Consider the following 16,350-nt stretch of genomic DNA (forward strand, 5'->3'; position numbering starts at 1 on the left):
AATTTTCATCAGTATCTCATGTCCAAGAAAACTCGTATGAATCATGGTTTGAAGAATGAAAAAGTTGAGTGGTTTTAAGTGTTTAATTTCTCAATAATGCTTCTCTGAAATTAATTTCTAATGGATGATTCAAATGACTTGGCCTATCAGTGCCTGTATGAGTCTCATCAGGGCAGCTTGTAGTAATAAGTATTCCAGGCGCTTGTGTGGCTTAAACTTTGATGAAAGCCCTCTATTTCCTTTAGCTGAACTGGGGTTCTCACGATATGATTCCCAGGTCAGCAGCTGCAGCATCACCTGGGAACTTACTAGAAATGCAATTTCTCATGCCCCACTGAATCAGAACTCTGGAGGTGGGGGTCGCCAATCGGTGTGTTTTAAGGAGTTTTCCAGGAGATTCAAATGTGCACTAAAGTTTGATAGCCACTGTGTTAAACTATACTTCCTATTCTGTACCCCTTGCTTTCAGAGCAAGTTTAATACAGTTTGTTAAGGAAGTGGCTGCTGCATGAACAGTCTAATGTTGATAGCTGGTATTTTTCATCTTTATCCTTAAAGAGCCTGAATTACTCTCACACAAGTGTCTTGGGTTGCACAGCAACAGTGAGCAATTGTTTAGAGAAATCCTAAGTCCAAATAAAATTGGAACTTAGAGACACAACATGTAAGTTCACTTACAAAACTTCTGACCAGAAGGCTTTTCAGAGATGAGCCCCAGTAATTCCAAGGGCCTTGAATCTCTCTTCCTTTGAGGAGTAGAACATTCAGTCTCCTGAACAGATGGACCCTCAGGAACTAAGTTTTATTTACCTTTTTCCAGCTGTGTGGCACTCTCACAAATGTCCTTTAAAGGCTTTCTCAGTATCACTATAGATCCATTTGCAAGAGGATATTAATGAATTCACTCAGCCTATGTTCTGAGTACCCCACAGGACAGAGGTCTCAGCCGTAGCAGCATAAAACTTGAGCTGTCCAAACCAGCCTCTCAAACCTCCAAATGATCATTTTCTCTGGTGCTTCTGGTGCTTGATTTGTTGTGATACCTTACTGTTTCACTGAGTAATAGCATAGAGCTCTTCACAGCAGTTCCCATCAAAGGAGGGCAGCCAAGTGGAATTCATTTTTGGCTCTTAATAGTTTTCAAAAGAGAATTTTATTGCATATTAATGAGGACTAATTGACATTTGTGACTGTTTTTTATGGAAATCACGGACATATAATTTGCATAATAGTGCCTAAGTGCTTTTCAGTAACAATGCAACTCTGGGAAGTTGGTAAGGGTTTTGGTATGTTGCTGTTTGGGTTTTTTAAATTCCCAACTCCAGTCCCTGGCAGTAGTGTGGAATACTAACAGGTCTCTAAGATACGTCCATACGGCAGTAGTAACTGACAGTCCAGTTTGTGTGATTATGTCAGCTTATACCTGAGAGTACAGAGAGTCAGCAAAACACAGCAGGGTAAGGCTCAGAAAGCAAGAGATGCTCTCACTGTATCAGAGGGAGATGTTCCAGCCCTTCAATCAAACCTCCTGTTTCTCCTGAGTTATAGGAGTATCTAGATGGTCCTGAAGATCATTCCTAGGAGTCTAAGACTCCTATTCTGTTTTCTGAATGTCTCTGAGTCCACTTCAACAAATAGGTATTGATCACCTACTTCGTATCAGGCACTGTGCCAGGTACTAGAGCAAGACCATGTTGGCTTGTTCCCTGCTGCATCTGTAGCTCTTAGCATAGTGACTAGCACATAATAGTTGATCAATCAATACTTATTGAATTAATGAACATTGCCTCTACCATTGGGGATCTATAATTCATTATTCTCGCAAAATCTGAGTTTGAATGTGGTATAAAGAACGTTGTTCTTCATGTTGGAAGATACATTAATGATTCAAAGCTTAGGATTCTGTTAGGAAATTTAAAGAAACAAGATGGATAACCTCAGTTTTGTGCCCCAAGTCTTATGTACAGATGACCCTTCTATAGCACAGAAATGAAAGAAGCTGTGACTTGTTGACGATCTAGTATATGTAGGTTATATTTGCATACACCCTATACATCATATGATTTAATCACAAACAAAACTTATGAGATGTGGGTAGTATTATCCTCATTTCATTGAGGAGGCACCTAAGAAATGAAGTTAAGTAACTAACCAGAGCCACAGAAAATGATGGTGCTGAGACTTAAATTCAGCCTTAGCTTTGTCCATTGCAGTGCCACTCATTACACCCAGTGGTCCTAGGATATTTGAAGTGAAGCCAAATCCCAAGTACTGGGATGGAGGGTTGAGTTAGCCCTATATTCAGGATGTGCCCTGTATTCAGTTGACCTACTGCCTATAGTAAAATTATTATTTACAACACTGTTTCCCAGATTCCATGGGGGAACCAATCCAATAGCCAGTCTGATTCAGTATAATTCTACCAAGCAACCAGAAAAGCTTAAACACTGCATAGCAAAGGGAGAAGCCAGGTTCAGTAGAAGGAAAGTTACAAAGTAATATGAAGCTAAGAGGTTGTGTACAGCCTTGTTGAGCAAAAATGTTCTCCAGATTGTGGGAAGATCACTGACTGTGTGCGGGGAGGCTGGGGAAGGGGGAGGCTTTGGAACATAGAGATTAGGAAAGAATGGAGATATAGTTCAAGAATTCATTCAAAGCCCAAAGATCCCAAAGCTTTGTTTTCTTCGAGATCCATGTAAGACTAAGGGAATGCATGAAGTCCGCTCTTCTTGCCTCCACCCCTGCCAAGGACAACAAGTGATTCCACTGTGCTTCTAAAATTCCCGGAGAGGGATGTTTGGAGCAGCCACCTCTCCTCCTCTGCTCTTCCCTTTGGCGAATCGAGAATCCCTGCAGGAGCCCTGCTTCAGGGTCTTTGAGATGGTTATTTAGAAACCATGGGAAGTGTGTGGAAACCTTAATTAGAGGCACTTCAGAGGCTTTAAAAGGGAACTTTTATCACCTCCCCCTCTTTTATAAGGTAAATCTGAGGTTCTGAGAAGCAGATTAATTCACTCCACTTTACATTGTTGGGGAGAAAACGTACAAGTTCCAAAACTTAAACTCTCCCAAGAGAATATTCTTTCCTCTTCCGCTATGTTCCTTGTCTCCCTTGGGCCTCCTCACAGGCTTCTCGCCAAGCCCTCGGCTGTTACCCCGGGACCCTGCCTGCATTCCCACGCCCAGCCTCTGCCCCACCTGTCCCCAATGTGTGAAAGGCCAACAGTAACTTCCTTTAAGGTCCTTTAATGAAGTATAGGAAGAGCACTGAACTTGGGAGACCGCAGTTCTGGTCCCACACTCACTGTGTGATCCTGAGTCTCTCAACCTGTGGGGCTGTTTTCTGATCCATAAAATGAAGAGATTGGACTTTATGATATTTGAAGTTTCTGCCGGCTCCACCATATCTGTAACGTCACCTGCTTTCTCTGGCCAAACTAGCGTTTCCTAGATGTGCAATACTTTCCCGCCTTAATCTCAAAACTGTGGGCCATCTTCTGTACTGACAATCTATGTGGCAGGTGGTCTTAGGGAGGCTGAATCCTCTCTGCCCTGCTTGCATCTGCTTGCTGCCCCCATGAAAAGCAGTGTATGCTCAGGGAATAGAAGTGAATTTACTATTAGTATAAGTGACCCATATTCAGGATGTTTGTAAATTTGCTACCAGAACATAACACAGTGCATTCAAAGGTAATTAAAAATGCATTTTACATTCCCTGCTGTTTATAATTATCCGTGTATCTGCTGCCTACATTAGCAGAGTTAACAGAGAGCTAATACCTCAGATAATATTGATGCCAGAAGGAAACTTAGTGAACATCTAGTATGACGCTATTGGTGGTGGTGGTTTGAATAGATACTTCTGATGCATTTGCATGTGGTTCTGTCTTATCTTTCTTAGTGGGTGGCCTGAGGTTGAGGTACTTCAAATAATGTATCTATTTGCTCACATTGTGTGGAAACATCCTTATTATTCCAATTGTCCTCCTTTCTCCTGCTTTTAATATGAAATATGTAGTGGGGTGAAAAGTAAAGAGGTGAGAAAATCATGACAAAGGAAAAATAGTCATAGGATAATAAAATGAGTCAGAGATGCCTAACACTGCACGGTTGCTATAAGTGAGCCACATATTTGATTCCAAACTTCCCAGAAAGCAAAAAAGAGACAAACAGGCCATGCATGAAATAAAAATGTTCCAGAAAAAAAAGTAAACGTTTCCTGACATTTAAGAGGAAGTGAGATTATACTATGTGTCCTCATGGAGGAGCCACTAAGTCAGTGTTGTAGATCACACCCTCAACAATAGCCTGTCAATACCTACAATGCTAAATTCATTCATTCAGTCAATATGCATTTATTTAGTGCCTACTATGTGCTAGGTATGTTTCTGATGCTGAGATTATCCTGTCATTGGCTAGTGGGAGCCAGTTGACACCTGTATCGCTTTGACATGACTGTAATCTCTGATACCTTTTTATTTTCTCATATGAAAAGATGTGGCAGGTTCATGTTATATATTTCCATCTCCATAAATTATCCATTTTGCTAAAGAAAACTGATTCCTTTTAGTGAAAAGTGGTTTTAAAGACCACAATCTGGGCACTTGAAATGTTTAGTTACTGGGTTATAATTAGTTCCAAGCCTCAGTTAACAGACTGGAAAATATGAATGTTTTAGAAAAAAAATTCTGAGTTCATACTGATACTTCTCATTGAAATTAAACATTGAAATTTATTTATTTATTTGTTTGTTTATTTATTTTATATGTGTATCTCTTTTCTCTTACTTTGAAAATCTTAGTTCCCAGTGACATAAATATAATTACTTATTTGCTTTATCTAATAGATACTTGTCTGTGTATGTGCATACGTGTGTATCCATCTATATAAAATAGGAGCAATACTCACTTAATGCAGTTTAAGATTTCTTTGCAGGTAATTTTTGTCCTTAGGATGTATAATCAAGTTAGTTACTTAAAATAATTCTTCTCTATGTGGTTATTCCATCAACTTGATATAGTTTGGTTGATTTATTTCAATTCATTTTTATTTTTTGAAGATGGATTTTCTCCTTTTTGATTTAATTTTTAATTAAAATATTTACATGGTTTCAGAGTCAAAACTATAAACATTGAGAGGCCTCTTTGCCCCCCTGTTTCCTCCCCCTTCTTCCTTTCCTCCTTTAGAGACTTTGTGTTTGTGTGTGGGAGGGAGAAGGGGCTTTTGGAGGGGTGGATCTTTTTCTTTGTGCCTTAGATTCTTTATGTTGTGGTCAGATGCCTCACCACTACCCTCAGACACACTGCTCCCCACTCACTTTCCCAATTACTTCACACTGTTGAAATCATTCAGCTCTATCCTCTCAATTACTGAGCCATTCACTGTTTCACCAGCTCCTCGTGTGTGGATCTCTGTGAGTGTGTGCAGACACTGGAGTCAAATGCCTGTCCCTGGGAGAGCCCAGTACTATGGTGTGTAAAGTCTCTACACTGGATATCCATGGACTGAAGGGGAGCCTGGAATTCAAAGTTCCATGTCAGTTTCCAAGGAGACCTTTGCAATGTACTCAGAAATTTAGCCCCCAGAGAGTTTATGTTCAGACCGACAACCCCATCGTATTCACAGAATCTTCCAAAGATAATTTGGATTTAAGATTGTCAGCCTTCTAGGACCCACAGTGTTGACCAGGATTTCTCAACCTTAGCATTATTGATATTTGGTGCCGGATAATTCTTTGTTCTTTGAACCATCTTGTGAATTGAAGGATGTTAAGGCCTCTACCTACTAGATGTCAGTAGCACCCTCCTGTCAGTTTTGACAACCACATTGGCAAATGTCCTCCTGGGGTGTAAAATCACTCCAGTTGAAAACTACTGGTATAGATAGACTCTTGTGTACCACACTCGAGAGAACCCATAGTAATGAAGCTCTGGGAACTAAACATGAAAAAAACCACCAGGCCATTTGGTGTCTTCTTGGGAGAAGTCAGTCCAGAGTGTCTGCCCCATGTAGAGGGTATGCTGGGAGGACATTGATTTTGGAATGTAAACTCCTGGATTCAAGTCCTGCCTCTACAGATTTGGAGCAAGGTTCTCCACTTCTCCGCTCTTAAGTTTTCTTATTTGAAAATGAGGGATTGGTGTAGTTTACTTCACATGACACTGTTGTAGTGAGAACAAAATGAGGTTCTATACCCCCCCCCCAACACACACACACACTGATGTATACTCTAATCTGATTTAAGGATACACAAACATGGACTTGAGAATAGTTCAAATATAAGCATACTTATTTGCCAGTATGATTAAGAGGGAAATGTAGGGAAAATACACCTTCCAATCCATCATGTCTTATAGGCCTCCCAGTGGCTTACAATATTGCTCTTAGGATGGAAGGCACAATAGGAGATGTCTAACTTTAAATAGAGGGAAAAGAATAAAAAAGGTCTTTTCAGCAATTTCAACTAGATTATGATGCAAATAGTCATGTTTTTATGTTTACTTATTAATTTTGCATTCAGTAATCTGACTAGACTGCACAAGAATGTAAATGTCTTGACAGGAGATAGTGGCTGGTAGTTCTCTTGGGGTTTCATTATAATGAACCTGGTAAATAATTCAGGACCATCTGAGAGGCCAGCAAATGGGCAGCACCTGGTGCTGTATTGTCCATGCCTAAGCACGCAGAATCCAAAGATGGCATTCTACACCTGTCACTATTGTTCTGCTGAAATAATAATTGACACTTTTCCTCTTCCAATTTTTCTTCACAGTAAGAGAAAGCTGTGTTAAGCTGTTTCAAAAACACAAAGCAGAAGTGGTATCCTCTTATAAATTTCCACTGGTAAAATTTCAAATCTGTTTTCGGTATTAAGGGATAGATTCCTTTAAAGAATTAGGCACCTGTCTACCTTTTCTTCCGGGGCTAATTTGAGCCTTTCTGCATTTCTACTTTTGTTCTGCAAGGTGGAGCTCCTCTTTATCCCAGTATTCATATTGTGAGCATCTTCTGAGAGAAATAACGCCGTCCTCTATCTAGTTGCTCACTCTGTGGGCATTCCTAGAGTCCTCAGTTTCTCTTCCGTAACCCGGGTAGCCTAGCCCACTTCTAGCTGTCTAACAGTTTAAAAACAAACAAAAAACTACTGGCAATGGGCTTACGTATTCTCCTGTGACCCCAGCTGAGTGGACATAGAAAGTCCTCCACTCCCTGAGAGAGCAGGAGGCAGACAGTGCCTGCAGGCCGCCTCCCAGGGTCAGGCAGAGCTTAAGCCATGAGTTGCATGGAAGGATCTTGGAAGGGCAGGGGATTTCCCAGTAGGGAAAAAAGGAAAAATGCCTCACATGTCTGAACTACAGTTTTTATAGAGCTGGGCCATAAAAAGGATCTGAAGAGAGTCTGTAGGGCTTTGTATCTGCAAAGCTTTATATCTGATTGTCAGAGGTGCTTTGTCTTTTGTTTTTAAATTACTGCTTATTAAAGAGGTTTAGAATTTATTTAAGTATATATTCTATTTTAGACCTTTGTTATATATAATAAAGTATATAACTATATAATAAAAACATAACTGTATGATTAAAATATAAAATATTTTAAACCTCTTATAAACCATTTACACATACATATACGTATAATTTGTTTGTTAACAGGTTTAATTGCTTTCCTTTCCTTGGAGACCTGGTGAGAGTACTTGGAGCAGTGACTGCCACCTGGTGGTAGCCAGAATCATCACGTCGTGGTTCCTGAGGTGCCCGCTCCTGACTGACATGGTACGCTGCACCAGGCCACCAGGAGAGCCTGGAGGTGGTTGATGAAGGAGCTTGGTGAAATAACCCTTCGCTTCCACCTGAATGGGTTGTTCATCACAGATTTTGAGCTAGGGGCCAGCTCTAAAATGGTGCCTCTGAAGAAAAGATTTGAGATGCTGTTATGTTTTCATCAAAGATCTGCTGGTTCCCTACCAGCGGGTAACCAAGACTGAATACGAGCACACGAAGAGGGGCATGTGATGACATGGAGCCTGAAATAAACTGCTCTGACTTGTGTGACAGTTTGCCTGGCCAGGAGCTGGATCGGAGACCCATTCATGAACTCTGCAAGACGACTATTGTAAGTAAGCAGCCATGGGGTGTCAGGGCTGCTCAGAAATACATGTTGTTTGGTGGGGGGAGGCGTGGAGGAGGAAGTGTTCGTGAAGGACACGTATTTCCAGGCTTCGGTGATGACCGGGCAGTTCACGTTTGAGCTATAGAAGACCTTCGTCCCTAACAGCTTCTCTTTATTCTGTTTTCAGACCTCTTCCCACCACAGCAGTAAGACCATTTCTTCATTATCTCCTGCCCTCTTGGGTATAGTTTGGACTTTTCTCAGCTGTGGACTTCTTCTGATAGTCTTCTTTCTTGGCTTCACAATTCGCTGCAGAAAGAACAGGTAAGAGCCCCACGCCTAGTTTCTCATCTCCCATAGCCTGCGTCATGAAACCCAGAGTGTTAGTACCATTTTGGCACGCTAAGCTGCCAGCTGGTATCAGTAGATCTTGGCTCCTACTGTGGCATTAAGCTGTGTGAGAAGTTCCCCCCCCAAATGGTCCAGGCTTTGCCGTAGAATTCCCTCTTGAGAAGGAGAAAGATCTAGCTCAGTGTTGTGCCACCTACTATAAGGATGCCCCGCCCCCCCAAAGAACATGAAGATTCTCTCCACATAAAGGATACAACCCTTCTAAGAAGATGTATTTATATTAAAAACAGAGAGCATGTAGAGAAATCTTCCAAAGCAACACTAAAACTCATGGCAGCACAATTGGAACCAATCTGGGTGAGCTAAGGTTTTTGCAAAAATAGTGAAGGCCTACTACCTGGCTGTTCTGCTAGACAGTTCTGACTGGTTGGAAGATCACTGGCTCATCGGGGTAAGTCTCTGTGGCTCCCAGGGCTGGCAAAAGAAGCAAATGATGACCTTCTTCTGAAGGGACTTGCAGAATCTTGCCTTCCCTGCTATTCGATCCTTCCCTCAGGGACCATTCCATCTCTTCCACTCCGGCACTCCTTACCCTCATCCTTCCCCAGCCGTCCCATGCGGCCTCCAGCCCCCTCTCCCAGCCCCACAGCTGCCTTTTTCCTGGGTGGAGCCCACATCAGATTTCAACAGCTCCCTCAGAGAAGCAAAACTTGCCTGGCCCCACCCCAGCCTTATGCTTAGTGGTGATCGAGTGTATTGTGCTCCATTGCCTTGTTTTGGCACTCAGATAAGGATCAGTCAGTTGAATTTGCCTAGCAGGCATTTTGGGGGTGCCATTGGCCATTTGAGGCATGGAGGACATAGAATTGTTAAGTAGCAGTGGTTTGATCTGCTGGGTCAACCTCAACATGGCAGCGATATGTGGCACTCTGTCCTGAGTATACCCCTAACACTGTTCCAGCCACTTTCATTCTGTTCCTCAAGTACATGAAACTTACTCCCATCTCAAGGCCTTTGACTTACTGCTCCCTACTCTTCCCACAGTCTTCTCCAGATCTTTCCATGACTAGTTACTTCTCATCCCACAGGTCCTGTTTCAAATGTCGCCTCTTCAGAGAAGCCTTCTCTGATCATCTTACCTAAAGTAACCTCTCTACCCAGTGACCACCCAGCCCCCACATCTCATTCCATATCCCATCACTGTTTTATTTTCTGATATTACCATATTTATTGATTTACCTTTTTATTGTCTGTATCCTTTAGCAGAATATAAACACTATGAACACAGAGGCCTTGTCTGTTGTCCTCACTACTGTCTCCAACATTTAGAACAGACTCTGGAATATAATAGGTGCTTAGTAAATATGTTTTCAGTGATCCTGGGAGGAAGGAGATTTTAATTCCAGTGGAGGCTGCTGCCAAGAAAATGACTAGGAAAACCACACATTTCAAGGCTAGAGAGCTATGAAGTAGTCTATTTAGCTATAACACATTTCTATAATGCAAATTAATACCTGATTGGTAAATAAGAGAATAATATTATTGGTTCATATGTAACTTTTTCCCCAGAAAATCAATGGTTTAAAGAATTAAGAGGCAAGCTTTCTTGCAGTTAAAGAAGGAAGCATTAAGCTAAGAATGCTAGGGCACTTCCTTCCCTTACAACAAATAGCAGCTGGTTTAATGGCTTCAAGAACTGGTGTTCTTCGTACACGAAGCTCTCTGGTGAAGCTGTAGGAATAGATGAAAAAACAGAACAGACATTTCCCTTGTGTTTAAAAAGAATTGATTGTTGAAGAAAGCTCAGATCCAGAGCAGATTTTGATGATAATGTTATTTATGGGAGGCACGTACCCTTGAGGACCTACATCTTGCAGATTTAAGGCTGCAGAAATCAACTAAGATCCTGGGTACAAATGATAGTGGAAATTTACTGAGTGCTAGTTCTTTAATAGGGATAATTATTATTTTTATTAGTGTTCCGGTTACAAAGTTAAATGTGTTTCAAGTGTTATGGCCCCACACTATTTTTCCCAAAACACATTATTTTTATACATGATTTTGTAGAATGCAAGGCTTTTAAATCATTTATATATCCTGTTAAAACAGGAGCACTTGTAAACAGTGTTGTAGTAGAGCAACTATATTTGCTGCCTGTTTTGCTTGCAGTGGGAGCATGACTAGGCATGAAGAATAAAACAGTAAGAGTCACTCTAAATAAAAACACATTTTGTCATTAAGCAGCTTACAAGGTCAGATAAAGAAAGATAAGATAGCCCAGTTTCAAAAGTGCTTTCTTAAATAATAAAATTTGTTCAAAGGTGCACCATCACGATTAGATGCTTCATTTCATTACAGTTCTGTGGCAGAGAAAAGGAAAATATTGTAATAAAATAAAATAGTAATGTTCGAGTTCAGTCGCAGATATTGCATTCTTGATAAAATTTTTAAATGTAACCACAATAAAGAGAAATATTAAAAAAAGAAAAAGAAGAGAAATTTAAATGTAGTCTGCAAGAGAAAATCAGTAAAGGGCTAAATGGAGAAAATGAACATGTCCCCCATCCAGGGGTTAATGGGGCTCTTTTATACAATGTTTGGAGAAGAAAACTGTAAATTGTTTTGAAAGAATTTATGTTGGCTATAGATAACGGGGAGCAGAAAAAGTTAGGAGGGAGTAGCTCTGAGATGGGTGAATAGTCCGTAAGGAAAGAGTACTTGATGCTTTGGGGTTGGATGTGGGCAGCAGCCGGGAAAGTTCATGCATAAGCTGCATGTGGCAGCGCCTGATGGTCTCCTCTTTCTAGATAATCACTGAGATAGCTTCCTGGATGCTGATTCAAAGTTTCAATATACATTCAGGAATGGGAGCAGCCTTTTGTTGCTTTCAGACCCATGGCTGTTAACTGATTAACCTCTCTTGTCTCTTCCTCTCATCCTCCAGTCTGCTGTAACTTAATTTGGGGCATCTCAGAATTTTTCTCTTGGCAGAGCTATACACCAAATGGCTTAGAATGTTAAAGATAATGTTAAAATAAAGATGTAAAGCTATGAAACTCTCATCTACTCACAGTGAGAGTGCACACTGGTACAACCACTTTGAAAAATAATTTGGCATGTCTTCTAAAATAACACATATACCTTGTGAGCCAGCAAATCCACTTCTAAGTTATACCCAGGAGAAGTGTATGCACATTTACACCAAGAGTTGTAGAAAGAATAATCACAGTAGCATTATTTGTAATCATCTCAAATGCCCTCCAGCAGTAGAAGGAATAAGTAAATCATGGTGTAGTCTTACAATGGAATACTATACAGCAATGAAAACAAGCAAGTTACAGTTACATCCAGAAACAGGGAAGGATCTCACAAAAGTCAAATTAAAAAGACAGCCACTAAAGAACATGTACTATATGATTTCCCTTATATAAAGTTCAAAACCAGGCATAACTAAAGTATTGTGTTAAAAGTCAAGAGAGTGGTTTACCTTTAGAGAGGAAGGAAAAAAGGGTAATAATTATGAGTGGAGATTCTGAGGGGCTGTAATGTTTCCTTTCTTGACTCAGATGATAGTTATGTCGATACCTTCTTTGTGATAATTCATTGAGCTAAATATTTGTATTTGTGCACTAAAGAATACCTTCCCTAGCCAAGGTTATTTTTTTAAAAAGTCAACCTGTCAGGGATCTACAATTATAGGGGTCATGGAAAGGAAATGGCAGTGTCTTCAGTGGACTGTTGAACATGAAGACAGCATCAACTTCCAAATACCTCCTTTACGTAATATCAAATGTCCACATGTGTTCAACTGTTTCACCCCAATAGGCTTTCTTACTTTGATCAAATTACTGCATCAAGATTTATTCTTAAATTTCCTGTTCCCTTTGCTTTCATAAATGTAGCTGAGCATCAGAATTTTACTTAATTTGGATGCTAACCGCATTAGACAGTAACCTGACATTAACCAGTTTTTGATCCCATTGTACGCCTTCTTTCATCTCCATCCCACTAAAGAGCTTGCTTTTGGGGAGGTAGGTGTCAGATAGTAAACATTTCTCAGGCATTTTGAATTTTGCCATTATCAGTGGTGAAAGATACCATCCTGTGTGTGTGTGTCTGTGTTTGTGTGTGTGCTGAGAGGCCGTGGTGATCAGGATACTAATCTATGCACAGTGACCTTTGTTTCTATCTGACCGAGCAGATGTAGGAATTAATCATTGTCATTCCTGGATGCTGTGGCTGCAGCTGTCTCCCACTGCCTTTTTGCCCCTGATAGATTTATTTGTGCATTTGGTTTGCTGAAAAACATGCCTTGGCACAGAAAAACTGGCAAATTAGAGAAGCTTATCTGTGAATATCATTTTGTAGAAACGTATTTTTTTCTGCACATCTGTACCTATATGTTCTGAACTCTTTAAAAGGAGAAGAAAAAGAGAAAAGGAAAACAAGCTGGTAATATTGTTTATGTAACATCTAAATCATTATTTCCCATCCTGAGAAATTGCACATTGGACCAGTGAGTATCCTGGGTTGCAAAGAGCTTTCTTCTAAACTCTATACCCTTCTTCTTTTTGTAACCTCTACCCCTCCCCCAAACTCCCGATTATCAGTTTAGCCCCACTCCCAGAATCTGGGCATACTTTGGTTCTAGGCACAAGAAAATAAGTGTTCTAAACTAAAACTAAGTTAATTTTATAGCAGACCTCACCACAACTTTCAGATCATAACTAACACTTTCTGAAACCCAAGCATCCCCATTTCATAGATATCCCTGCAGCCCAGCAAATCCAGCCCCTGGTGACAGTGATACCAGCCTGGATGGAAATCAAAGCCACACCCCTTAGGATGTTGGGAGTCAGCTCCAAAATCCAGTATAAATTTCCTGGGCCTGGTTTATCCATTTTCATTTCCCTCCCTCACTCTGTCAGGTCAGCATGCCCTGGGGCAGAGGCTAAATCGGAGCATCCAGTGCCTATTCAGAGTCTGTCCCTTCCTTCCCGGCCACACTGCCTGCCAGGACCCCAGGCGGTGCCTGTAGATGTCCACGCTCGCCTGGGCCTTTCCGGTACCACCCCTCACTCCCTGGCACCTCTGCTAATTTTCCCCACTCCCTGACCCTGCTTGATTCTCACTCACAGTTTACTCCTTTGTTGACTCTTCCTGCATTTTTCCTCCTCAGAACGATCTCCTGGTTTTAAACACCCTTGTATACTCAATCCCTATATTACCACTGCTTGTCCATACTTGCCTGCTCCCAGCCTCTGGTTTATGTGTCTTAATTTTATGAGCCTGCCTAGACTCCTGGATTCAAACTCTTTTGGCCTTACCTCTTCGGCCACCATCTGAGCCCCAACTCTGACAGTCTTCCTGTTTCTAATAGTTCTGCCAAGCACCTTATTAGGAAAAGACAGTTTAGTTCCCTGATGTGAACCTTAGCGATTGGGCCCATCTCCCAGAAAGGGAAGCAAGCAAACCACGTGTCCATTTGACAGATGAATGGATAAATAATAGGTGTTTTACATCCAATGGAATATAATACAGCCCCCAAAAGATAGGAGATTCGGTTGCATCCTGCAGCATGGATGAACCTTGAGGACATTATGTTAAGTGAAATAAGCCAGCCACAAAAAGACAAATACTGAATGAATCCACTTACATAAAGTATCTATCATAGTCAGGGGCACTGACCTGCTTTTCCCTCAGATTGTCAAATTTTAAAATGACAACAGCCAACACAACAATAGTCATCTGGTGTGAATGAATCAAAATTATATCTTTTTTTTTGTCAGATCAGCAAAAGATATATTTTGTGGTATACTGCAGAATTTTAGTAATTAGTTTATGTGTGCCATGAGAGGAAAAAGGCTGAAAATCACTGCTATATTTTGTTATCTACATGATCTCTTAGGAGATAATGATCATCCTTAAATCACGATCTGTTTTGTGAAGTTGTTACTTTCTTTTTCTTTTTTTAATGAATTTAATGAAGTGAATGAATTTAATGAAGTGACATTGGTTAATAAAATCATATAGGTTTCAGGTGTACAGTTCTATAATCCATCGTTTGTATATTGTGTTGAGTATACACTACCCCAAGTCACGTCTCCTTCCACTACCATGTATCCCCCTTTTACCCTCTGGTAATCACCTTGCTGTTACCTATGTCTATGAGTTTTTTTGCGGGGGGCCGTTTGTTTGTTTTTGCTTAATTCTTTGTTACTTTATTTTTCATGTCCTAAATAGCTGAACTATTAAGTGATATCCCCCCTTTCAAGTATTCCAGAATTTCATTCCACCATACTCAAGATCTCTTAATGATTCAATAGGTTTCTATCACATCCCATTGACCTTCCTCTTTCCGGGCTACATAATGGTCTGTCTTCATTAAAAAAAGACCCTGACATTCTAGTTTTCCTGCTCTAGAATTTACATTCCTTCTATAACCAAAGCCAGATGTTTCATCTAGCACACTATGAAACTTTATCCCGGACTTTAGAGTCTCAGAAGAAAAGGGAGGAGGTGGCCTAGTTCTGTGTAAGACATACAACAAACAACAGTGAAACAGAAAGGTTATTGGCAAAGGGAGTCTTTCTCAAATCTCCATGGATAAACCATTTTCAGACACAAAGGATAACAATAGGAATATACTTATTCTTTTTTTTCCTTTTGAGATATAATTCGCATACCTTGAAATTAACCTTTTTAGAGTATAAAATTCAGTAGTTTTTAGTATATTCACAAAGTTGGGCAATCATCTGCACTGTCTAATTCCAGAACGCTTTATTACCCCAAAAAGAAACCTCATACTCATTTGCAGTCTCTCCCCATTTCTCCTTCCCCTCAGCCTCTGGCAACTACTATTCTACTTTCTGTCTCTATAGATTTGCCTAATCTGGTCAATACACATAAATGGAATCATAAAAACATGTGGCCCTTTGTGTCTGGCTTCTTTCATGTAGCACAATGTTAGCATAATGATTACAGGGTTCAGCCATGTTGTAGCGCAAAGCAGTAGTACTTCATTTCTTTTTATTGATGAATAATGTTCTGTTGTATGCATATTCCACATTTTGTTTTTCCACTCATCAGTTGATAGATGTTTGGCTGTTTCCACTTTTTGACTATTAAAAATAATATGCTGCTACGAACATTCATGTGCAAGTTTTTGTGTGGTCATGTGTTTTTCTTTATCTTGTGTATATACGTAGGAGTGGAATTGTTAGGTCATATGGTGACTCTGTACTTACATAAGTGCTGATCTATTTTCTAAAGCAATTGTACCTTTTTACAGTCTCACCTGCAGTGTATGGGGGTTCCAGTTTCTCCACATCATTGTCAACACTTGTTATCGTCTGTCTCTTATTTTAGCCAACAGAGTGGTTTTGTGGTTTTGATTTTACTCGAATCATTGTGATTCTGATTTACATTTCCCTGGTGGCTAAAAATGTTTACATCTTTTCACATACTTACTGGCCATTTGTATATGTTCTTTGGAGAAATGTCTATTCAAATCCTTTGACGATTTTTTAAAGTAGATTATTTATCTCAGGAATATACCTAAACCAGTGATTGCTCAGATTTGGTTCATATTAAAATCTTCTAGTAAGTTTTTTAAAATCTTGATACCCAGGCTTCACTCTAAGCCAGTTAAAGTAGAATGTCTGGGGGTAGTACAGTACAGCTTTTTTTTTTTTTTAACTCTGAACGCAGGTGATTCCAGTGTTTAAAAACAAGTGTTCTAAACTAGATGATGAAGCTGATGATACCAATATAGAAACGTTAAAGATTTAGAAACTTAGAAATCATGCCAGGTATTAAAAATTGAACTAAATGTGAATTGTAAAAAGCCTGATCAGTTCAAGGGGTAGAGATGCACTTTTTAATAAGAATGTT

At 40.1% G+C, this 16,350-nt stretch overlaps 1 protein-coding gene across 1 annotated transcript in view; it reads left to right on the forward strand.

The window, feature by feature from the left end:
• GPR156 (G protein-coupled receptor 156) overlaps nt 1-16,350 on the forward strand; it is a 71,600-nt gene that overhangs the window by 16,811 nt on the left and 38,439 nt on the right. Inside the window, exons 2-3 of the mRNA XM_081138308.1 lie at nt 7,650-8,109; nt 8,294-8,430. Of these exons, the coding sequence (XP_080994434.1) occupies nt 8,014-8,109; nt 8,294-8,430 (233 nt within the window). The 5' untranslated portion in view covers nt 7,650-8,013. The remainder of the gene's footprint in view (nt 1-7,649; nt 8,110-8,293; nt 8,431-16,350) is intronic.

Source organism: Miniopterus schreibersii, assembly GCF_964146895.1.
Source record: "Miniopterus schreibersii genome assembly, chromosome: 5".
Classification (NCBI taxonomy): Eukaryota; Metazoa; Chordata; class Mammalia; order Chiroptera; family Miniopteridae; genus Miniopterus; species Miniopterus schreibersii.